General features: G+C 46.5%; 1 protein-coding gene across 1 annotated transcript in view; it reads left to right on the plus strand.

Moving 5' to 3' along the window:
* Positions 1-554: 554 nt before the first annotated feature.
* Positions 555-24,995, plus strand: part of LOC131281064 (follicle-stimulating hormone receptor) — a 70,156-nt gene continuing 45,715 nt past the window's right edge. The window contains exon 1 of the mRNA XM_058310320.1: positions 555-934. Within this exon, the coding sequence (XP_058166303.1) occupies positions 555-934 (380 nt within the window). The remainder of the gene's footprint in view (positions 935-24,995) is intronic.

The following is a 24,995-nucleotide window of genomic DNA, read 5'->3' on the forward strand; positions in this document are numbered from 1 at the left end:
CACTCACCCTGTTCTCTGTCTCCCTCCCTTTTTTTAATTGCAGATCATTTCGACGACAACGTTGCTAATTCGACGGAATCGACACCACGACACCAGATCGGAGCAGGCTTTGGAGGTGAATCGTGATCGCGGGTGAAAGTGTGCGAATCGAGCGTGTGCCGGAGACGTTCATGCCGGCGTCCGGCTGGAACGTCACGCCATGTCACCGGGCGGCGTAGGGAGCCCGTCGGAACTGCTGACGGCCGAAGCGACGCAGCAGCCCGGGTTGGCTGATCGGCGCAACCGTGGTTGCAGTGGCGCAGTGTCTCGTGAGTGGAAGTGAAAAGTGCGCGCGTGTGTGTGTGTGTGTGCGTGTTCCGGCACGCAGAACATATGAGCCGTGGTGTCGGAGGGCGGTTCGACGCGGCGGATTTCCCAACCAGCGAATCTCCGGGCGCAATCCGGGCCTAGGTTGGTGGTAGTGCGTGTGTCTCTGTGTTTGTGGGGGGGGAGAGAGAGGTGTGCACCCGGTCAGTGTGGTGTGGTGGTTCTTCGGTGTAGCCGCACCCGGTACTATGGCCATACGAATTATCGACCCGCAGACGGCGGTGAAGGGCCACGTGGTGCTGGTGCTGCTGGTGCTGCTGCTGTTCCAAACCTGCCGGCATCGGGCCGTCGGGCTTGCGCCGACGGTGCCGGCGACCGGCCAGACGAAGCTGATGCTGAAGGAGAGCCTGCTGATACCGTCGATGGACCCGGAGAAGGAGGCCAAGGCGATGTACGAGAAGGCGCTGCAGCAGTACGGCATCTACGGCAAGACGCTGAAGGAGATCTGCAAGGCGTGGGTCGCCCGCGGGTGCCAGTGCACGGGAACCAAAGAGGAGGTGACGCTCGTCTGCCGCGGGATCGGCCTCGACGCCGTGCCGGTCGATCTGCCGTCGGAGCTCGTCAAACTGTGAGTACCTGCACTATCAAACAATTATCAATCGCGTGCGGGCGAACCGTTTCTTTGGGTGAGCTTTTTTTTTTTGGGGGGTGGATCTGGGAGAGATACGAACCACGTTCTTCCCAGGGCCAATGGTACCCTACACAGATTAAAGATATATGCACGCTGCGTCGGTGGCGCGCCACCGGAGTTATCGGCCCAAATGTTGGCCTGACATGCCACGACGCAAGGGGGGATAGACATTCTGTCAGATAGAGCTGACACGGTTCGATCTGTCTTCTTTCGCAATCGCTTTTGTCACGGTTTTTGTGACAGTAAATCTGTCTTCCCCCACGGTACGACCAGACCATGTCGTTACCTACATAGATACGCGAGAGTACGTAAAGTTCTTTTATCTACCTTTTTTGGAAGGTCCCACATTTTGCTCCTTTTTGGAAAACTCAAAGACTCCACAATCTCGAGACATTCCATCGTAAACAGGAAAGGCTCAGGGTTTTAAGGGAACGCCTTATATATAAATACTGCATAACTTGGCCGTTGTGTCCCAGACACCGATTAACGACACGCCGGTAACATTACACATTTTCTTGCACCGTCACCGCAAGCGCATTCAACTCGCGGTAAGTTCGGTTTTCTCGCGGTAAAGTTGCCTCCCCCCACCCTTCCTCCCCTTGGAGAAGACGCCACAACACCCGCTTCTAATGACACCACACGAAAACTACACCACACACAACGGTACAGCGGCGGTTTGGCGTCGCTCAATCGAGGCACAACAATGCAACGAACTCATTTTTCATAATTTTTCTCCCCTCCGCCCGGGTCACCCAGTCACCTCCCCCCACCCCCACCCTTTGCCCCACGGAGCCTCCGGGCGCGAGTTTTGAATACTTTGACGATGGCGTCTTCGCGGTATTAGCTTCAATCGTCATCTTGATGCGCGCGGCGTCCTCGGCGACGGAGGTGACTATTTTTAAAAACGCCAAGCGAGACACCATTTAGCCGCCCGGGAGGCCCTTTTGGGGAGACGCGGACGGTTGGTTGGCGTTTGTTGTATTGGATCGAATTGCCAGAGTTACCGAGCATTTTTCTTGGCTTGACAAGTATACCATGAAAGCTGAAAAAGTCAAAGTAAGTGATAAAAGAGTTACAAGGATTTGGACTAACGTTTCGCATTCATTCAAAAACTGATAAGAAAAATTATAAGTAAAAGAGATAGCTTCTTAAATTTTAATGTCTTGTTAGGTAGTATTTCATTGTTTTGAATTGCATTAATTATCGTTTATACTTATGGCGCAAACTTTTCTTAATCTAACTTTTTTTTTGTAGCAAATCATTTAACACATTGACTGCCATGGCTATCGTTATTGATAGCCAGCTGTCATTAGTTCTAAAAAGTTTTTACCCCATAAATAACTGAAAATGAAACATAAAACCTATAGTAATATTAAAAACTAATTCTTTGGAAAGCTTTTAAGGCCTTCAAAAAATTTTAGGTTAAAAATATTATAAACACATTTTAATCAGGAAAGATTGTACTAAAACAGGGCGCTGAAAACGATTTGCAGTCAATGTGTTAAAATAATAAATTGTTTCATTACACATGATTTTCATCGTTGCGAGCTTACAAGTTATAAAAATTTTACTTAAAAAGATAAATGAAAACTCATATTTGCGATTTACTAAACTTATCATATGTTGTGTTGAACAGTTCACCACAGTATACTGGAAAGATACTGTATAGTATACACGAAAAGAAATCAAAAGATTTGCTATTTTCTTTTGTCTTGAAACGATATTGAACTATTTCAAATTAATACTTCTCCCTCTCTGAGACCTTATTAAGAGAATAATATTACTGTTCGGATTTGTAATTTTTTATCTCAACTAGAGGTAAAGTGGTTTGTTTGTATTAAAAACATGCACAAATGACTTCTCCAAATAATGATGATGAGTCCCACATCTTACCCCAACACAGGTAATGGCGTGAATTTGTTATTCAAACAATCTTCATTCGAACAAATACCATCAGCAAAATCCAGCTGACACTGTCTGGTGTTAGGGCTGGTAACTTTCAGCATATAAGTAGGTAAACGTGACAGGCACGTGCACGCGGACACCGCACGAAACGGATAAGGCGTCCCATATGGCGTTAATTCGTTTTTTGCTTTGCTTTCGCCGCATCTGCGCTATGTTTTACTAAAACCGAAAATACCAAATCACACTTGAACGAAGCTTAGCACACTTTTCATGGCGTTTTCATTGATTGCCGCCCACCCAAAGAATCGTTATGTCTGTCGTCCGCCGGAGCCAGGAGGACTACAATGTTGCACCACACTCGGCACAGCGTGTGTGAATAAATAAACGCGATCAGAAGTTGCGCCGCGGCCAGAGTATCGGGAGTTTTCCCAAGCGCGTGCAGGAAATGTTGGTGTTTGCAGCCGGGCGGAAAAATAGCATCAGGTGACGGGAATGCCTCAACTTGACTTGCATCGAGTGGTCAAATTTCGAAATATTCACCCCCCGGGTTTCGGTGTCACTCATTTGCTTTTGTTCGGTTCGCGTACTAGAATTGCACAACTTCTGGTTCATCTTACCGAGCATCACATCGACGTATGTTGAGTTCTTTATTCGGGGGAACGAGTTTTGTAAACAGGTTGTTAGATTGACGGATGCGGGCAATTAAATTTAAATTATACTAAAGCGCAAACCGTGAAACATCTCGTCTTTCACCATCATTCCGTAATCTATGAGAAAGATGGACTGTGATTTAAATTTAAAATGAAAACAGGGTGTGAGATATCGCTCTCTATTTCCCTGAAAATGCTTAAATCTCTCGAGCAAATCACTTTGCACACAATAAAGTCAAATTCGAACAACAGATCAACCCATTCCCCATCAGTTTATTGATCAGTTCCTTTGCTGGTGCTGCCGTTTATTTTTTTCCCCTTCTTTTCGGTGCAAATTAACATAACATAATCTCGTCGAACAGATTTTCCACACGTTCGTTCCAAACACGGGCGTGTATAAATAAACCCCGTGCTTAACTAGCTCTTCCCGCTTGTCAGGGTGCAAAACGTTTCTTCACCCTTCCGAGGGATGCCCTAGCACTACCGACACTGCTTATTATGCTTTGACAAATCCAACATGCTACTGACGTTCGGGCAAACAAATCCCGTACCCGAAACGATCAAACGCTGTGCGCTGTACATACGTTCAATTCACCTACATCATAAATGGACAAACTGTGGGGTTGGCGGGCTCCTAAATCAACACCGGCGGGCAAACTCCTCCCCCGAACGAAGTCGCGGCGACTGGATCGTTTGCCAGAACTGGTTGCGTTGATATGTTTGCGAAAAATGATTGATAGACACCGGGCAGACACATGCATGCAAACCGTGCTCTCTGCCGCCTGTCAACAGTCAACGGCGCTGGCGAACTTGTCCCCCCCCTGTGTGTGTGTGTGTGTGTATGTGTTTGTGAGGTGAGTGGGAGCTGAAAACATAATCCATAACAGGTAGCAGCAGCAGCGGCACCCCCATTTCGTCGACCTCGTTTGAACCTGGGGAGCCCCTGCTCCACCCCCTTCCGTGGGCTTTATAAATCAAGCCACCATCGATCGAAAGATGCTAGCTTTATTTATCTCGAAACTGTCTTCAGACCAACTCGGCTCTGACTCGGGCGACGACTGACGGGCGGGCGCTGGAGCAAAAAACAATACATCAAATACCATCGCGCAAATATGGGCTTCCGCGTCTCCCCCATCGACCCCACCGCGGGCCCTGGTGGAGCATAAGAAACACCTCAATCGAGCGCGACCTCCATCGAACCGCCACCGTGATACGCAATCAAAGTCGTGGAAAATTCATTACACACATTCTATCGGGCATTCCCGTGAGTTATACTCGTACAGTGCAGTAGTGCGTTTGGGGGCAGGCCCACAAAAGGGCAGCCCGATATTTACGACAGTCGGTGCTCCTTCGCCCTCCCGAAGCCCGCCTCCCCGGCGCTTCCTTGTTTGGTAACATATTTGATCGAGCGGCCGGAATGTAGCAACGATTTATTTGCAAGCAAATGAATTCGAATTGATTTGATGCTTTCGCACGATTGATATGCTGCCATTTTTTTAACCTTTTCCTCCGTCTGAATGGGAGGCTCACGTTTCATTGGCAGGCAGCCAGGGGGCAAAAAGTAGCTTTGCTTGAAACAAAAAAAAAAGCAATACAACAACACCGACCAAATGATCTGCAAAATGTTGCCACAGAGATGTATCAAACGAAGCAAAAAAGGATACACAAGCGATAAAGTGTTCAATTTATTTCTCCCTGACGACCGACCCGTCCCCGGGGGTGTATCGGGTTTACGCTACGATTTCTTTCTAATTTATCATTGCCTTATGGCCTACGCCCTATCCACGTTTGATTTTGTGGTGTTTTATGCTACGATTCCCCTCCCATTGATACAGCGCCCTCCTTTTTCATCCGCTTTTAGATGAAGCTTTCCAGTTTTTTGTTGCACTTTGTTTCGCCTATCGCTTATTTCGATTTCATAGCCATTTCAAGCCAACATACGGTTCCCTCGTCACCGAGTCGCAGTTTTGCTTTGCCAGCCTTTGGTTGTTGTTTGGGTGTTCGAAAAAAAGGAAAACCATCTGGCTACTGGCAACTCGGTAACGGTAGGTGACCAGAAAAGGACACGAATGCATTCCGATGCTGGTTCTCATCCTCCCTCCCGCCCTTCCTCCTCTCGATGGTTCCAAAAGAGAGGTTCCATTTTTCATTCGTCAGCAAACCATAATTGTGTGCTGCATTCGTTCGCTTTGGATCGATTTTTAATTTCTCGTCATTTTATTTTATTTTTCCAATCGTCGGAAACCGATGGTACCGTCTCCCACCAGGCGCGCCCGTGGTAGTGGTGGTGGTGTGATAAACTGGTTTTTATTAATTAGATACAATAAAGTTGTAAATAAATCAATTTATAATTTCGATTAATATGTTGCGTCGGCCCGATAAGCGGCTCCGGCCGGTGATTGAACACATTGCGGAGTGCATTAATTTTTGCATCGTACCATCGTGCATTCCGGACGAGTGTATGTGGTTGCATTTTATTTCTTTTTTTTTGTCCTGGGGTATTTTAAACCTCCTGCTTGCTGAAGCGCCAATGATCGCGATCTGCGGCGACATCGATGCGTCCAGCGCAGCCGAGCCCAAACGAAGGCAAAAGGCAATCCGGTTGGTTTGCGCTGATCAGCTTCGATCGTGCAGAGTCACGCACGGTTTTTTTTTTGTGAAGTAATATACACAGTAGATCCTGCAGACACCCCTTTTGTGGGGCGTGACGGGTGAGCTTTTCGGATGCTGTGATTGACGGACCGCTCGGAAGGCGCCCGCGCGATAATCCTTTCAGGGTGAGTCCACGCCACCGTCACGAGCGTGCCCGGAATTCCAGGGCCAAAACCGAGCCCCAATATCAATGACGGACGCGCCCGCTATCGAAGCCGAAGCCTTTAAGCGACCATTAAGCCGACAAACAGTTGGCAAACGGGCGCTCGGACGGCTCTTCATAAGTTATGACAGGGTGTTCAGGGCGCTGTCCAAGGTGCAAGAGCAGCATCGCCGGTGTCGGGTGTCCGGTTGCACGAGCCGATGGACCGAATGGACAATGCAGTTGCAATGTTTGCGGCGGTAAGGCGATCCCGAAAATGGCAGCTCGAGAAAAGCGCGTTGGAACGGGTTTTTTTTTTGTCGAAGAGACGAAGTCAGTCAACTGGACGACACTTTAAGTAGTTGTCTCTTCTGTCGCGTTGTAATTTCGGAAAAGATGGACTCTTAATTGCCGGTTTGACATTTAATTGACTCTTAAACGTGATATGATTTGTGTTCGCGATTTTTCATGTTGGACAGAAATGGTCAAAACCGGCCGACCGGGTGTATGCCACGTCGAACGCTGTTTTGTTTTGCGGAAAGATTTATTGCCGACGTTCATGCAATGCGGATGGTTTTGTTACGACCTGCCCGAAAAATAAAATTTCGAAATTTAATCCTCAAGAAGAATATTTCATAGTATTCATACCGATTTGATTGTTTCGTCAGCATTATTGTAACATAAAACATTTCAATGTTCGTTGCTCAGTGAAAGCCCACGTTAGTGATACCGATGATTTATTTTATGCGTGTGGTTTTATCCTCAAGAAATGAGAATAAACAGGTTTAACACTAAAATACATTGCTTTGGATTCTTGCCCGAATGCTTGTGAACGGTCATTTTGACCGCTCTTTTTAACACGCAATATTTTTGTCATTTTTTAACATTTTTCAACTCTGTTACCGGTTCCTTTTTAGTACATTTAAAAGCTGTTTTTGAGTTTTTATTGTTTTGATGTATTATTTTTAATCAATTTAAGCTTTCATGTTTTTGAATGTATCATCTAAATTAAAAAAAAAATGTTTATATATTAGGCCCCCTTAAAAAACTAATTTCATATTTTTCAGAGAACAGATGACGTCACAAATGTACCTTAAAGATGTAAATTTTAGAATTTTCCATAGTTTGTTTACGTCCTGTGCTTTGTCCTGTTATTCCGTACGCGAGCATTTCGAAGCGCTATACGGGATACGTTACTATAGAAATTGTCGTTATTTTCGATCTTTGAGGTCAATTTATGGAGTCATTTGTAATCGGAAAAATATGTCTTTCATTTTTACATGTTGCTCAACATACTAGCTCTATTACTCACTATTTTTTCTGGATTTACATTTTGGATAACTAAAAGATGAAAAATATCAATTTCGATATTTTCGATACCGTTTCTGTTTACACCGAGCAAGTGGAATGATACACCGAGCAAGTGGCATCGAAAAACCAAAAACGCTACAAGTTAGTAATCAAATATACTTAAAAAAAGTTTGCGTTGGGGTCCAAATGGCCGCTGATTTGATTCTGGTATCAACTTGTTTTATGATTTCTACATAACATTCGTTGACAATATTCAAGTTAGATCTGTCGAAGGTGTTAGAAAGTTATATCAAACGAAAACTTAAATGCCTGGTTTCGGTCCCATTTCACGTCCCGTGCCTGAGGGAGGCATTTTCCGATAGTTTGTCTCGTTTGCAATTGGGACAGAAAAATAATTCACAGGGACCAATGTACTCCAGCTGGCGGCGTCTCCAAATGCAGTTGAGTGTATCGTAACTCAAACACCCCGTCACACGCGACCTCCAGACCTTGCGAAGCTTCAATAGTGTGCCAAAATTATTTATGATTACTGCCGTGTGACAGATATTTATAAAAACAGCCGCCTCCCGAAAGGAAAGTCTAGCCTACCATGTATTGACTTTTTTTTCTCTCCCGTTGCCAGCCTGGATTTACTGTAATTGCGGTGGACTCAGGGTTCAGGAATATATTTCACCCACCGTTCACGTCCCTCTTGCTTTCCTCTCGCCCTTGGTCGGTGTGTTTTCCTCACGCACTGTCCGATGTCATCGAGCTGGTCAACGATCATCATTATGGGCTGAACATGTCATTACCGAAACCCATTTCGGCCGGCGCAAAACTGTGCAATCTGCTGCCGTGCCGCGGAATCGTGCACCATTTGCGACGCCCTGGTTCCTGGTGGTGCATCTTTAACGCGCCTTCCCCCTCCCCCCCCCCCCTCTCCGCGACGAAGGTGGCTGAGAGATGCAAAATAAAAAGCGAAAACAGGAAAAAAAAATCGCACAGCCAGACAACCGCCGGGGCAAGTTGCACATGCGTATTTTTTTTTCGTGTTGCTTGTTTTGCACCACGAGACGACAATGACAGCCGATGACGATGACGATTTGCTGCACGGGGCGCTCTCGATATTATAAATATTTTTTAATGTGCGCAATAATTGCACCAGAGTGCACAATAAAAATAAAATATATATTCCGTGCGTTGGGTTGCCGGATCTTCCCGTTGTGGGCACCCGGTTCGGAGGGTTTCTTTTGCGTTTCATCCTCATGCAGCCTGAAACGAAGATGGATGCTAAAGACGATCTCCGACGTGACACGACCCGGATCGTGTCAGGGCCAGGTTGGAGGGTCTGGGAACTGGCTCCCGCTTTCCCGGTTCCAGAAGCTCCCGGGTGTCCACATTCCATTACGCGGACGACAAATGAAGGCTAATGGGAGGGCATAAAGATGCTGATGGTGAGAAAAAGCTGAAGAAAAAATTACGTGATTATTAATTTCATCTGAATCTTCTTCAGCAGTGTCTTCTTGAAGGATATACTTACCTTTGTCATTTCCAGCAGTCCGTTGTTGTCTGGCTGACTAATGGTAAACTTAGGACTACGCGCCCGTTCGTGGGTGTCCTGCGGTCATGGCTGCCGGAAAGTAAGGTCCTGCCAGAGGAGGTGCACTTTCGGGGTGGTGATGCCATCCCATTTAACCTGCCTTCATTTGGCGTACGGTTTTTAATTCGTGGCTTCCCATCTTTCTTCCCACTTGCCATTCCAGCTTCCCTCGCCCGAGTGATTCTATAAATTATGTGCAATTATTATTAATGGCAATATCCGTTTTCGGCGCGAGTAACGGTCATAGATTCATTAATTTATCGCGCATTAATGGCACTTTGGGAAAATGTATGCAATACGACACGCTTTTGCAGCGATGCGCGCTGCGATTTTTATTGCCCATTCGCTCTCCGTTGCTTTATTTCGTTAATTTAATGTAAAAATTCACCCGCGAAGTGGCAAAATAAAACTGCAACGCGACCCCACCGGGCCTCGGACGGGCAAGGTAATTAGGGGACATTGGTGCGATTTACGAGACGAGTTTAGCCAACGATACGGTCGCCCAGCGTCAGTGATCCATGACCTCCACTTGCCTGCTTAAGATGCTGCGCCGGTCCGTATTTGGTACCGGTCGTTTATTTTAATCATATTTCGTTTGGTTGATTGATTTATTCGACGTCGAGCGCAAATGGACCGATTCCGTGTATCGGATAGTGGCTAATAAAAATAAATATTGCTCTCCTTTCTTGTCTTTTCCTTTGCATTTTTCCTGTTCCTTTTTTGTGTCCCTCCCCACTGATGCAAAACGGGGAAAAGGCGGCCCCCGAAGCGGGTTGGTCAAGCGATTGGTGATTGGTCGCTTAATGCATGTGCTGTTTTTTGATCCAGCTGTGGATCGCATTAAGGCAGTGCACTTTTTAATTGACGGGTATTATAAACTTGTCCGGGCCGCGGGATACCTTCGGATAAATTGGATCCTCCGCACCGGTGTGTGGATCGGGTCAGATTTCAAGGCGCTGGAAGTGGTTCTTCGTAAAACGCCGATGAAATATTGTTATTATTGGCGGGACGCATCAATACAGCACGTTATCGACAGTTATCTTTTTTTCGTAAATTGATGGAAAGCAATCGGTCGAAGTAATGGATTTTTCATTTCACTCTTCACTATATTATCATTTTTCGATCACCTACTTTCAAAGAAAGTGATTTTTAATGAGAGATTCCTGGCCTTTAAGCAAATGCCTTCTGCAAGATGGCGTTGAAAAATAACCCACCTGCTAAACAGATGTGGCCAAGTTAATTTTCGTTTTAATTATGAGTCAAACTTTTTTCGCAACTAGTAAGAAATGCTCTTAAAGTCGCGAAGCCAAGACGAACACCAAACTGCGGTATCCATAAATAAAGGGATAAATAAATCAATGAGCCAATAAACTCCCACCGCCGAAAACTAAGCCATAATCCAAAAGTAAGCGAAAAATCCGATCAAATCGGTTCGGCCACCGACGTACCGTCTGTTGTGTCGGCATTGATTTCAGTTTTATTGCTAATAACCCGTTCTTAGAGCAACGATATGGGACCACGCGATGGACCGTTTCGGGTGGGTGCGAATCATTGATGTTCGGGAAAGCAGCATCATTTTTTGTGCCAACCCCATTGCGTGGGGTTGTGTGTGCGCGAATTCCTTCCGTTGTTGTCTGTTGCTTGCCATCTTTTGTTGCCCCATCTTGCGATGGTATTATGATGTTTTTCTTTCTCAGTTCGTTGGCAGATTTGGAGCACGCTTCGCGGTGCCTGCAGACACTCGCGAATGCAACTTGTCAAAGTTACGCCAGTGTGAGGTCAAAAAGAATAACAAAACGGCCATCTTTAGGGCAACACAACAAAAAAGAATAACATCCTGCGGTACAACCTCCAACCAAAACCAGAACCAAACCGGGTGTTCTTCCTTTTTTTTGTTGCAACCTTGTTCCGCACACCAAAATCAAAGAATCTTTCGTCGGGGATATTTAGTCTGGCGAAAGCGTCTTACTTTTACGGTGTGCGTCGCTGGAAAGCCGAGTGCGGGAGGCTTCTGTCTCGAGTTTGTCGACACTGGCCAAAAGTCAACAAGTTTCCAGACGTCGATAGCCTAAGGAGTTCGATTTGGGATCGTTCGGGCCGGAGCGGCTGGATTCGGTAAGGAATTAAAGTGCTGTTGATCTATCATTTTTTCTTACCGTTATTTCTCCAACCAACTTTCAATCCGCCAGAGTTTGCCAAGATTGTAGGAAAATTGAGACGATTAAATTGTTTCGGCAGATCGTAACCTTTCGTCATAGTTGGTGTGAGCCAATATTTCATAGTTTCTTGGCTAAAATATTTCTAAAGTTTAATTTGCACAACCCATTTTATGGACAGATTGGCTCACACAGCTCTTTCGAGTAAACTACAAATCGACTGTGCTCATTAAAAATTCTAACCCCTTGCTCGGCTCGACCGGTTAACGTAGCCAAAGCTGGACATCGGTTGATCGTTTTATACGCATCGTATAGCTTCGAGTTTGATGATCGGCAACTCGATAGTTGATGCAAATGTTCCAACTTCATGTTTATTTCGATCGTGTGCAATCGTTTCGGAAAACCCAACGACGTACGGTAGCGACGGAACCAAACCGTAATCAAACCGTTTTTATGGCCGATCACTTTCACCCCGAGCACTTGATTGAAACCACCCAATAGGGGAGCTGCATGCCAGCCCAAAGGGTGGAAAACTAATTCCAAACGTACCGATTTTATGAAACCTGCTAGAATGAACTGTGCACCCTAACCCAATTACGCAACACCAGCCGATGGCGAGAAGCTTTTCTTGGTCGATATCCGATGGAGTAAGTCGGTGGAAGTTCCCGCAGTGGTCCGGTAGTTCGAAACCACCAACATCCGGTTCGACGTCGTACCGAACACGGCTCGGAATGTAGGTTAATTTCCTTTTGTACACTTTCATCCATGCAAGTCCATGCATATTACAATATCGGTCGCCTTCCGCCAAGATGTCCTCCGTCCGGGCGTTGATAGGAACCGAAACGGAAAGGCCAACCATTGCGCCAGCCTTGGCCTCGCCGACGTCGCCTGCAAGTCTTTACGAGTTTTAAAGAAACTGTCGAGCCAAAGTCGCTTGCCGAGTAAAACCCGAAGAAGCGATTCATGGGAATCGATTCCGTTGCTAAGCCAAGGGGAAGTGTAGGGGGTGCAAAAGGGGCCATGGATCGTCCCGGATTGGCTGCCCGCCTCGGTGTGTAACGGTCGCCCGGCACGGATTTTTCCAAGCGCTTTCCACGACGCTCGGTTGGTGGAACCGATATTGACACTGACCGAATTGCAGTCTGCATGTGCAGTTGCACTATCTTGCAGCTTCCCGATATCAAACCATTTGTTCTCTTTGCACTTGGTGTGTGTGTGTGTGTGTGTTTGTGTGCGCCGCACTGCTTTGTGCCGAAGCTGCAAATGAAGCGCGCATCGTAAGCCCTGGCCATGGATATAAAACCGGATGAAATATAACACTAAAACGCACATAAAAGTTTAATAACAAATGGATGTCCTGTGGTAGTAGTGATCGAAAGTTTTTTTCCTTCTTCCTCTCCTAGCTTTCTTCACATGGAATGGGGAGGTGGAATAGGTTGCTTCGGCGGGGGGACAATGTGGCGAAAATGATACCGACCAGTAGCGAAATGATGTTATTGGACGGTGTCGATAAGGAAGCAGCGCACATTGGCCCCGTATGGCTACCCTCGGGGTGCTTGGTTGGTGTCCTTCGAAGTCGATGGTGTCCTGGCCACCCCTTCCCTCCCTTCGGCTCTCACCTTTTGTTCGAGTTGTGCCACCCGTTCTGAACGGGCTGTCGTTTGTGACGGAACCGAAACAATATAAATGGAAACTTCAGCACAATTGCTTATCGAATTGCTTCACCCGACCTCCGTGTGTCTCCCTGAAGCTTGAAGCTTTCCCGAGCAAACGGGAACATTAAATTTAAAATTACATCGCCCTTTGCCCCCGGCGATCGGGGTTGGACATACTACGGGCAGGAGAAAAATGTGCTGTTGTCGATTAACGAAGTGATAAAGCGAGCGACAAGTACATGAACAACTTTTCATTATTGTTTTGTTTGCACGCGATTCACCAGCGGGATGCTCTTTTATGGTTCTTTTTTACGTGATCTTTATGGTGCAGTTGTTTTCCGCTTGCTACGGATTCTAAGTTTCGTATCGGACCGAATGTCCGGTTTAAATCTAGAAGCTTCAACTTGTTTTTACATTATTATTTCTTCTTTATGCTTCCAATCTTAGTCCAGGTTAGATTGAATTACACTTTGTATATGTTTTACCCCCTTAAGGAAACTTTAGTGAACTTTTACCTGTAATTTAAGAAATTTTAATCTTAAAATGATCTCTTCACTTATATCAAACTTCTTTTTTAACGATGGAAGGGTTGTGCAAAATTTGGAAAGAACGATAATCCTTTATTTTTCATCATTATTTTACTGCCGTTTTTATTGCAACGAGAACATCGTGTTTAAGCTGATGAAGGGCGTCAACACATTTCTTTTTTCCATCGTCGCAAGAGGACAACCAAATATCAGAATCAACATATTAATGCTTACACATTTGGATCCCGGGTCTAGACGTGTGTGCGCCTTACGACCGCCACCGTTGACAGACAGTAAAACATTAACATTAATGTTTCCATCAGCATTTTCTTTCAGTGTTTTTTTTTGTTTGCTGTCGCCCGCAGTTTTACCCCCCAAACGGGATTTCACAATTCCGGTGGGATGGGTGACGGACGGAAAAAAAACACGTGTAGATTTTTATGTTTTACTTCAGTCTCGCCAAATTCCTGCTGCTTTTACTGGCTTTGCTGGTGAAAAAGTGTGAGTAATGGCAATGTCGGGAAAGTCGCCGCTCTTGCCGTCGCGGTTTTTTTTTCTCTCATCTTCTCTTCTTTGATATGCAGCAAAGAAATGCATCGGAATTCCCGAAAAAAAACCCGTCGATTCTAATCCGGCATCCCGCCATCAAACGCGGCTAATCATTGTCATAATCTGCCGGTCTTTGGTCAACATAAAAACCCGTCTGGCTCATCAATTCAATTAGCCCGGGCAGAACCGTATCAACACAACGAAAGATAAGCGCTAGTGATCACAGGCGTCGTTCAACTGGCGCAGATCGCACCATTTCTCGCGACACCCACTGAGTCGCAATACTGGAGTGGCTTGAAATGTGCCCGCGTGGAGTGGAGTGTGGAAAAATCACTGCAGAAATTCGCTTCGATGGTGAAGATAATTCGCTGCCGAAAAGTTGCATAGTTTGGATGCGCCACTCGTCCTTTTCGCCACGTCTGAAGCCGATTCGAACGGCAGAGACGAGGCATGGAGGTTTTAATTATCACTCACCCGAACAACATTTTTTTTCCTATCCTTCTGACCAATTCAGTCAACATAGACTGGGAAAACCGTCCAGGGGAGTATGGGTAAAGTTAAATATATTTGCCCAATTCGACACGTTTATCGCTTCACTCGGACTTTGATGTTTGATTTGATTCTTATATTTTACGAGTCGAAACCCGACCCTTGTTAGGTAGCCAATAGAAACGATTAAGCGCTCGATGGCCAATTTGTGCTTTGGCTTCGAGGAAGGAGGAGCAGAGAATAGTTTGCAAGAGCTTCGAAACCCGCAATCCCACTGCTAAGATGTCTGGGGCGCATAAATTCCCGATTCAGACGTCGCGTCACTCGTAATCCTTGAGTTCGGTTGTAAATCGCCAACTTCCAGAACTCACGCCGAAAACTAAAACAAATAAAAACAAGGAGCTCATACGGCGGGACAGAAACCAACCAACTATAGCGTTCGTACAACCGACCGGTACAAGCTTGGCAAACGACAAGTGTTCCCTTTTGCCCGGTCCGACTTTATGTCTTTTAATTTGTAATTAAGACATGAACAATACATCGTCAACCTTTCGGAGTTCATTTACCCGGTGCTGCCAGGTTTATTGAGGCTGCTCATTGTGAGCAAAAGGTAGCCGCCACGGGAAGCCGACCAACGATTGGCTATAATTTGTAGTTAAAAGTCTGTGGGCCGCTGAGCGAAAGAACCACAGATGTTTTACCGGCCCGGTTTTGGTCGGGGTCGGGAAAACGAAACTGGAGTGCTGTAAACAGTCGAAGGAAGTGGTTTGATTACGTACTTAATTATTGACAAAGCTTAAGGTTCGACGTGCAGCGACAATAACACCTGTTCCTTGCAATTATGTTAATTTATTTTTATTTCTCGGACACGCAATGTTGTGAAAAGCTTATGCAAGCATTTTGTGGTTGGGATGGTGTGTGAACCAAATAGGTTGTGTTTTTAATTTTTCATTGTTAACAACATCATTTTGAGCTGTTGGTTCAAGGCATGATATTTCACGACACGCCATTGAGCTACGTGACACACTGTTCTTATTGACCTCTGGTGTGCTTGGATCTAGTATGATGCAATATTTCTAATTGAATGTTGTCTTTTCATTACCTGTATAGAATGATGCAACATGTGTTTTTCAGAAAGTCAGCTTCCGCTTATTTTCTAAAGTGTTATCTGATGTAACAACAAGATCTGTTGCATCGTCCTTGTTGTTACGTAAACCTTTTCTATTTTGAATAACACACAAACAAGGTTTTGTATTTACGAAATGCTCTATACAAGATAAAATATTTATTGCAATCTGCTTGAAAAAATATGAATCCTTTCAACTTGATACTGATCAATGAATGGTTGTGAAAATTATTTTAAAAAAACCACACACCAATAGCAACATCGTAAAAGAAACTCTTAAAGGAAAATTTCCCTCACGATAAAACTAAATCGTTTATGACCAACCGAAAGCCACACGACGCCAACAGGACTCACTTGCGGTCATAAATTATTCCAGCAACATTTTATTGCTCACTCACTTTGCGTCCACCTTGCTTTCCGACTTACTTTCGGTAGTGTTTATTGCACTTCTTGAGGCTTTTGCGCTGCACTGACTTTCCGCATTTCTGGAGCAGAGTCCGAAGCAGTAGAGGGAGGGTGTTTCGATTTACTTTTCTACCCCCATTCAGATGTGGCTCTGTTTCTATGGTTCGCCACGATTTGCGATCCTGATTTAGGAGGCCAACTTTATTGGCACCGCCACTAACAACATTCATCACTAATGCATCATTTAGTGCATCGCTAATGCGACGTGCGTGGCTGACGGTTGCGTATGCTTTTTCTTTCCCTCTGCTTGACTCCTGTTTTCTCAACCCCCATCGGTATCGCATGTTGCGCTGCGAGCGGGAAACCATTTGGAAGGCAGTTAAATTTGTCCCAATTCCAGCAGCTGGACAGTTCGATTACTTCTCCTTCCATCCACCGAACAGGCATCGAGCACATTTTCCTTCATGTCGCCACGGGGTGACGGTTTTTTTTTTTGGTTCACTCCCCTGTTTTCCACCTCCTTCCTTTTTCGATAACACACACGGCGCAACACTGCACATCAGATGCAATTGGCCTGCAGCGCGGCAAATGGGGAGCAGAAGCTGATACACCGAAAAAAGAGCCGACACAAACACATCAGTTTCCTTTTCTAGGTCAGCGGTGGAGGGGAGGGAGGCCTGCAGGCTCAAGCATAACACCGAAATAGGAAACATTTTTGCTCATTAAAAAAGAAAAACGGCCCGACGAACGATCGCAGTCCCCCCCTGGGGGCGCTCACTATACGCTGCTAACCATAAATCCACAGCCGGATCGGTTTGGGTTTCCGTTTTTTCCCACGGACGGAGGAGGAGGATAGGTAGAAAAAAAACCTGTCCGGTTTGTCGGAGAGTATTTTTTTTTTTCACCCCTCCAATGCGAGCACCTCCGTATCCACTGTGCGATTACATCGGCCGGGCTGCGATAAAATGATAAAAATCCGTTCAATAATTCGACTCCATGCCGCGTCGACTTTGTTGCTCCGTTTTGGTGCGGCACGAGCGGCGCTATCAAATCTCGTTTGGGTGAGCATAAAAACACAGACACACCGTCTCGCGGGAGAAATCGAATAAATGGGAATAAAAAATAGTACAGTACGGCATGAAACGGACTGTTGCCAATGGTACACTTGCCTGCCGCAGGTCCTTTTTTGGGAAAGTGAGCCGCAGACAATGCTCATAAAAGTTCGAGGCCATTTTCAGGTCGGCCTTCAGGTGGTGGCATTTATTTTTCCCCGTCGTGGTGGTGATTTTCCACCGTACCTTCGGGTGGTGTCATCGGGTTGATAAACATTCCGAGCTTTCTCCGAGGCGAGGCTTTGATCTTGTGCGGCCCCAGAGGAGCGCCGGGTGTGATCTTTACGCGAGCGAACGCGTGGACCTGGCGGTTCGTGATGTCCGTGATAAGGCAATTAATCATTTAGGGGCCACTGGCCAGCCCGTTGACGTACGCGGACAGCTGGAAGCGATGGATTGTGACAGTGCGCGATATCCTGTCGGGCATGAAACGAGACGCGCATAGTAATCGCTCTCCGACGGTCACTCCTTCCTGTTCCTGTGCGAGCTGTCACGCAGCATGAAGACGAATGGTTTTCCGGTGCGCCGACTTGATGTGGAAAATGTTGCTCTGCAAACTCAGTACATTTCTCGTCCGAAGTGGGATTGCAATCGTAAAATTGTGACTGGAGTTATCTTGTCAGAAACCATAAATAATTGAAAAAATATTCTTAAGGTAATTTTCACTTTTCTTTCTAAATGCAATCCAGGAAAATTGTGAAGAAATTTTACTATTTTCTTATTACAAACTCGCGAAAGGAAGAGGTAAGACACTAGGTAAAGAAATGTATAAGACATGACCGGCACGTGCATGCATGTGCGCGATAAATTATATGCAGTTATAAAGCATAAAATATGTCGCCCATTAATATAAATCTCCGCTTGATTTACTTCCAATGCACCGGCGGCGCACTGGCTAGGAAAATCACGTTTTGTCACGGCTCGCCGAACGTCAGCCGAAAGCAGCTGCTTCGTTGGATAAGCTATCGCTCAATCTTCTCAATTTCATATCCCTTCGGGCACGGTTCGCGCGACACCACGCCCCGGTAGGTCTGCCCCGAAGCGGCACACCCGTTGGCCCTAACAGGTTACTTGGAGCCTCTCCGGCTCGGCGCGTGATCACTATCTGTTCATCGTTTTTCACTCATTTTCCAACCACCGGTATAGGATGATGGGGGGGATTTCGAATGGAACATAAACAAAACGAGCGTGGTGGCACTTTTTTGCTTCATTAAAGAAAAAATTAAATCAATCTTCTCACGGATCGGACGGATCCCGTCCGGTCTAGACAGCTTGCCCGGTAATGGCATTCATGTCATTTTCATTCTTTAATGTCGCTCCGGGCCAGTTCCACTGGGACGATTTATGGCAGTGCGAAAGCAAAGGAAAATCGCACTAGTATTAACTAACTTTCCACAAGATGGTTTTTTCTTCTGGTCAACGGAAAAGAACACTGCACAGGTTCAATATTGCCAAAGCAAATCTAATCATCAAGCTTTAACGTTGCCTGTTTGTAGATTTCCATTACATCCAAGTGGGTTTCCCCGTAGTCCTCTGGTTTGTCTGTATCAATCAGTTCCCGCACTGCGTTTGGGATTTGCGGTAAACGTAATTAAAAACCAGGAAAACCACGCTCTTGCAACTAGCGTTACGTTTAATTACACCTTGCAAATAACGTAGCCAACGTGCGTTCCGCTGCGTCTCGCTCGCTTTTCAAGACGTAACTTCCATCGAAGAAGACTCGATTGAATGAAGTAAAAAAAACAAGAAATCAATAGCTGATTGCAATCCCGGGATTTGTGTACACACCAACCGATCTTTGATTACAGAGTGCGACGAGCGAAGTGAAAACCCTCTCGCCCCATGTCTTCACGGATCGATTGCAAGTAATCCTTCTACAGGAAGTTAAACTTTAACGGTGGCATAGTGGTGAAAGGAAAAGAAAGAGGAAGGCACCCATGGGTGGCGAACATGATGTGGCTTAAGCTAGTCCAACGGCTGCACCCGAGCCGATGACTGCAGGGTGAATGAAGTTATTTGCATATTATTTATACTTTGTCAAAGTAATCAATACCCGAAGCGTCGTTGTCGTTGGCGTCGTTGCTTCTGCATCGTCTTCTCGCCGGGTGCGCTCGCTGCGAAACTTCTGCCGACTGACCCAGTTCCGGGCGGGAGGTGATAGATAACATCCGATCGGACGCCCGCCATCCGATACGGCAGCGCATGTCGTCGGTGGTCCCCGCCCGGCCTGGTGGTGATTACTCTCTGTCACTGGATAAAAATCATCTGCTCGAGCAGCAGAGGGCTAAGGAAGGTTTTCCATCGGCTGGTGTTTGGCGAATAATTAGTGTAGAAAGTATTTCCAGCAAAGGCGATCTTAATTAATGTTGATAATCACTTGATTGAGCTTAGAAACCGTATAGGTATTTTTCTGGTGTTGCCCATCTTCAACTGGGTGTTATTTAAAAACTACGTAGGGTAAGTGCTCCTATAGTGGTGCTGGTACCAATAGTGGTTGTAGTGAAATGAAATTCTAGCTCTACGACGAAATAAATACAATGGAGATCTTTTTCAATAAATTGTGTTTGTTATATTTATTAAACCGATGGTTTTCGAAGGCCAAGTAAAGACTTAGCCTCTCAAATAACTTATTTTTAATATTACTATAGTTTTTATGTTGCATTTTCATTTATTTATGGGTCACAAATTTTTTTCAACTTGTTGCTGATGTCACCCACTTTTGGGTGACGTGTTACTCAACTTGTTAAGGTTATAAATAACTGCAAAACGAGATGTATTTGAGGCCAATGCATTGGTCAATGACCAAGACAATACAATGGTATAGGAGATTTTACTGTTCTGTATGAAATATTCTTCAAAAATAAGTTACAGTCAAAATACATTCAGTCTTTTCTAGGTTTTCTGTACTACCACCACTAGGCATACGATACCATAACCATATGAACTATACCACCATTATAGGAATAACCAATTAGGAATGTTTTCCTGAAGAAAAGTCGTGTTTCGATCATAATTGGGATAAATATGTAAAATATTGATTGATTCCGTTACCTTACACGCTCATTTTAATGGAGATTTTCAAATGCTAAAACAAAAGTTGATCAAAACAATGATAAGATTTGTTGAGTGGTTCACAAAAATAATCGACAAACCTAACCAATAACACCGCCTATGTCGTAATGATAATTTATGAGAATATCCACCGTCTCAATGTTATCAACCCAATCGAACAATCTTTCCTTCATAATGCCTGAAGCACTTAAGATAAGCTCTGTTCCTATCAGCTGGCATCGATAGCAACGTACCGGCCTTCCCGGATATCGAACGCCCCAAATAACTTTGTCGACAGACAGTCGATTAAACGCCGTGTACGCAGCTCGCCATGACCGGTCGAAATCGCTTCCACACGGCGGCCATCGTCGGGAACCTTGTTACTCTGAAGGAAGCCACCCGATGGGAGGCCAACTCGAGCGACGGAAACCTGCTTACGCCCGTCCTGTTAGCGGCAGCGTACGGCCAAAGCGTGTCCCTGGCCGTGCTGCTCAAGCGTGGAGGCGATCTGACGAGAACGGATCGTTTTGGCAACAGTGCGCTCCATCTGGCGGCGGCCGGTGGCCGGCGGGAGTGTGTGGAGTGTTTGCTGGAGGCCGGTTGTAGTGTGTTCGAGATGAATACGGCCGGCCGGACGCCGTTGGATGTGGCCAAACTTCAGCGGGAGTATGAGGTCGTCGAGGTGCTGGAACGCCACGAAGCGGACCTGGTGGCGCGGGATCCCCGGAAGTGCGCCGATCAGCGAAAGCGTGCGGCAAAGCGTTACGAAAAGCTGAAACAGCGGTTCGGCGCCGTGATCAGTTTGAATCTTGGTGATAGCTTCCGAGCCCTGGAAGAGCACACGGCGCTGGAGGAGGAAAGTGCGTAGCACACCCCGATGTGATAGATTTCTGATATCTTTATACTTAGAGCTGTGTACAGTGAGGTTTGACCTAAATCGTAAGACATAACTGGCTGTGCAGGAGAACCGTTCTGGCTGCTGCGAGAAAAACCGTCGTCTTCCGCGTCGTAAGCGAATCGTTGCCGGTATCGTCAATGACTCGAAGAATTAGATGCAGATGAGCCTAGACAGAGCGTCTCAAACTAATAGGTTTCGGGTAGGCGAACCTAACCCTAATTCCGCCGGAAGAATCGATTACCGCCTGGCAATGACACTCAAGGAAGAGGCTCACAAAGAAACATCCTTCCCAAGTGGCTCCACCGTCGTGTCATCACACGCATCACACAACGCCACCATTCAATTGTGCCGATAACGATCCCGACCCTTCTGCTGCCGATTGAGGTCAGCAAATGCCGACGAGTGGACCGCCGCGGCCCGACGCTCATGAAATATTCATTTTAGGCCGTGGAAAGTGGAAAACAGTGTGCGACCGAAATCGACTCCCGCCCGTTGTTGATCGTAAAGCCATCTATCGACGGGCCCTTGGCTACGCTGTTGACTTGGTGATGGCATGATGATCTGCACGTCCCCCGTACCCGCGTGGAAGGGTAACACACTGCGCAGCATCGATGGGATGGGATGGGATGGGCAATAAACCTATCGACCAACTTTCCTGCGCCAAGACCCCGGAGTCTGTGCCGTTCGGCCGTTGGAAAATCCCCAACTTTCCCTACGCGCTGGCGGTACACAAAATTTCCATAAGTGACTGGTTGAAAGTGAAAGAAAACTCATCGTTACGCAGGGCGAGGGGAACGAACCGGCTTGTCAGTGAAGGGTCGCTGGAAGAAATAGCATACGCCGTTCCTCAAACCTCCGGCAGTCGTTCTGCTTCGTCACTTTCGTTGGGAAAATAGATCCTGGGCGGAAGAAGAAGAAAGCAAATCGACCCAAGTGAAACGTTTAAGATACGACCAGCTCGCCTCAGCATTCGACAGTGACGGACAGAATTTCGCCTGCGGTGGCCGACGGCGTTGATAACACCCTCCACATGCGCACCCATATGTACGTCGCCTTATCGAAAACCGCGAGCCGAGAGCAGGGCATGCTGTAGTGCGCCGATACGAAGGGCTATAAACCCGAGGACGTTCAGTTTATTGCATTTCCCGCCCTTGCCGAACAGTCGGTTTCGTTTTTGAACGAAGTAAATCGTTTTTTACTCCCGCCGTGAACGCGTGAAGAGCTTTTTTGATGTGTAATCGAAAAATAAAAACGGCGCTGACGGTCGACGTCACGGGAAACATATGCTCGCCGTTGAAAAGATTCGACACTCGGCTGTGTAATGATACATGAAGTAAGCAGTTTAGAAGAAGTTAAATTAAACTGTGCTGGGTTGGTGGGACCCCTCCCAGCATGATAGGCGAATCAAATTTGTTATGGATCAATTTAGAGTTAATGGAAAGTGAGAAAAAACTGAACAAGAAGCAACGTTCCGTAAAGTTGATTATTTTTATGAGCTTGTGGTTTGAACTGCGACGTTTAATTTAAATAAACATTCCTCCTCAAAAAAAAAAAAAGAGTAACGAAGGATATAAACATACTGAAAGAAAAGAAAAACGTCATCCAACAAAGCGCCCATTTCCCCATTTGAAACCAGTTCGTCGTTGAACAAGGCAAACAAAAATCAATCGTACTTTAAATGCATCAAACGGACCATTTCATAAACACGACGCTACAAACACACAATAAAACGGCCATTTGTTACTCTTTTAAGCCCCCAGACTCGGTGCGACTTGCGAGTGCATTTCATTGATTTCAGGCCATTTATCAGCCAAGCCAACCTCCGGATCCTCCGCGTCCTTGCATTTCCGCCGAAGTCGCGCTTTCACTGAGTCGTTAAAAAAAACCATGCCAAAGGAGAGGGAAAACAGCAACAGCACGGCGGTGAATTGTTGGCGAGTGTTTTCGCTTGATTGCCGTCATAAACTACACTCGCCTGTTGTGTGTGTGTGTGTGTGCCTGCGTTTGCCTGCGTTTGCTTGTGCTTGGATGTTTTACGACCCAATCCCGATTTTTCGATCCTCCAGCGAAAGTACTTAGCCCGAGTGGAGGAAAAAGTCAACCGGGGGTTTTTTAATGGAAACTAGCCATGTTTCAAAGTCGCCGAGAAGTGCCGATGAAGTAAACACTGCCAAAAACCTTTCGTTGTATAGGTATAAAAAGGGGTTTCTGCGCTGAGAAAGCGACGGTCGCCAAAGTGGAAGCAATTAAGGCTATTGAAACGAGCAAGCGTTCGTCACTCTGCGAATAAAGAAAAAAAAAGGGAGAACTGGCCATCATTGATTCACCATTTGGCGCTCGGGGGGAAAAGTACGATGGCGCTCGAGTTGACAGGTTGACCATTTTCCAGCACCCAACCAGAAGCGCCGGGATGCTGTGGAAAGTTCACAAGAGGCAGCCTGATTTATGGGTTGTGCAGTCAAAGCGAAGGGTTTCGGCTCTCTCTCTCTCGACACAGACAGACGGAACGGAGAGGAATCAACAAACCGACCCCCGTTCCCCTTCCCACACCATGTCGACTTATCGGCGATCGAATCGAAAGGCTACCGAAAGGAGACGCCTCGGGGGAGGTCATCATCTGCCCGAGGAGCGTGCAACAGTTTTCGGGGGTTTCTTGGAAAAGTGCATGGGTGGACACTATTTTTACAACCGCCCCCATGAACAAATTTGGTCCCCCCCCCCCCCCCCCCACCTGGGGCGATAAAGCACCGTCTGTCTGTGTGTCTGCCTCTCGCACGCAACCGAGGAAAAACCCATTCACCGCACGGGATTGGACTTCAATCGTAATAACCCTCGGGGAAGCTCGACACATAAATCCCGCCACACATCGGGGTGACGGTACCGTGGAAAGTCAACAGCAAACCTTCCGATGCGATCGCACTGATGGTTCATTTCGGAAAATCGTCTAGACGTCCCACTTGGGGATGTGGAGTTGGTAAAACAACTCCTGGGAAATATTTGTTCGATTGGATCGTATCAACGCACTGTGGGACTCCTGGTGGCTCCAAGCGTGAGGTAGGTTTCCTGTGGCCAGCCGAGGGGTCAGAAGAAAAACCTGCCACCAGCCGGATACAGTTTATTCAATTATGCCACCAATCAAACAATTTGTTCGTTTGTATAGGCCCGCCACGGTGGCAATTGAGGCATCGTAAATCGCGGCAGTAAACGGGTGCTAAAGGTGCACTTAAGGGTGCATTTTCCACCGCTCCGCTCCGGCCGATGGTGGTGGTGGTGGTGGTGAAATTGATCCTGCTCCCGTCGCTCGAAGCTGATGTTGATGCTGAGCGGGCAATTAAACTGACGCGCCGTCCACACCACGACTCCGGCCTACACACACACACACACACACACACACTTGCACATACCTTCTCCGGCTTCCTGTTTTGCGGCTGCAACATAGTATCGGTGTTGGCGAACATGAATGGGTAATGGGTGGATGCGGTTATGCGTTGCAGTTCTTCTTTTTTTTCTTTTCTTTTCACTCCATTCTCCACCAGCCTCCCTGCGGTTCGCCTTCTCTCGCAGGAGCAGGAGACGTTTAATTGATCGACGATTTGTCGCGGCGGTCTGTCTTCGCTCGAGGTGGTTTTGTACTGTCACTGATTGATTTCCATCGCACGTTACATTGATGCAAACATCGCGCGCCGAGCGACAACCGCTTGCGGTTGATGATTTAATTATCTAATTTAGTCAACTGTGGCAGCACATGTCCAGCGGATTAATCGCATCCAGGCCTTCGAACGGTAGGTTTA

This window comes from Anopheles ziemanni, chromosome 2, assembly GCF_943734765.1.
Source record: "Anopheles ziemanni chromosome 2, idAnoZiCoDA_A2_x.2, whole genome shotgun sequence".
NCBI lineage: Eukaryota > Metazoa > Arthropoda > Insecta > Diptera > Culicidae > Anopheles > Anopheles ziemanni.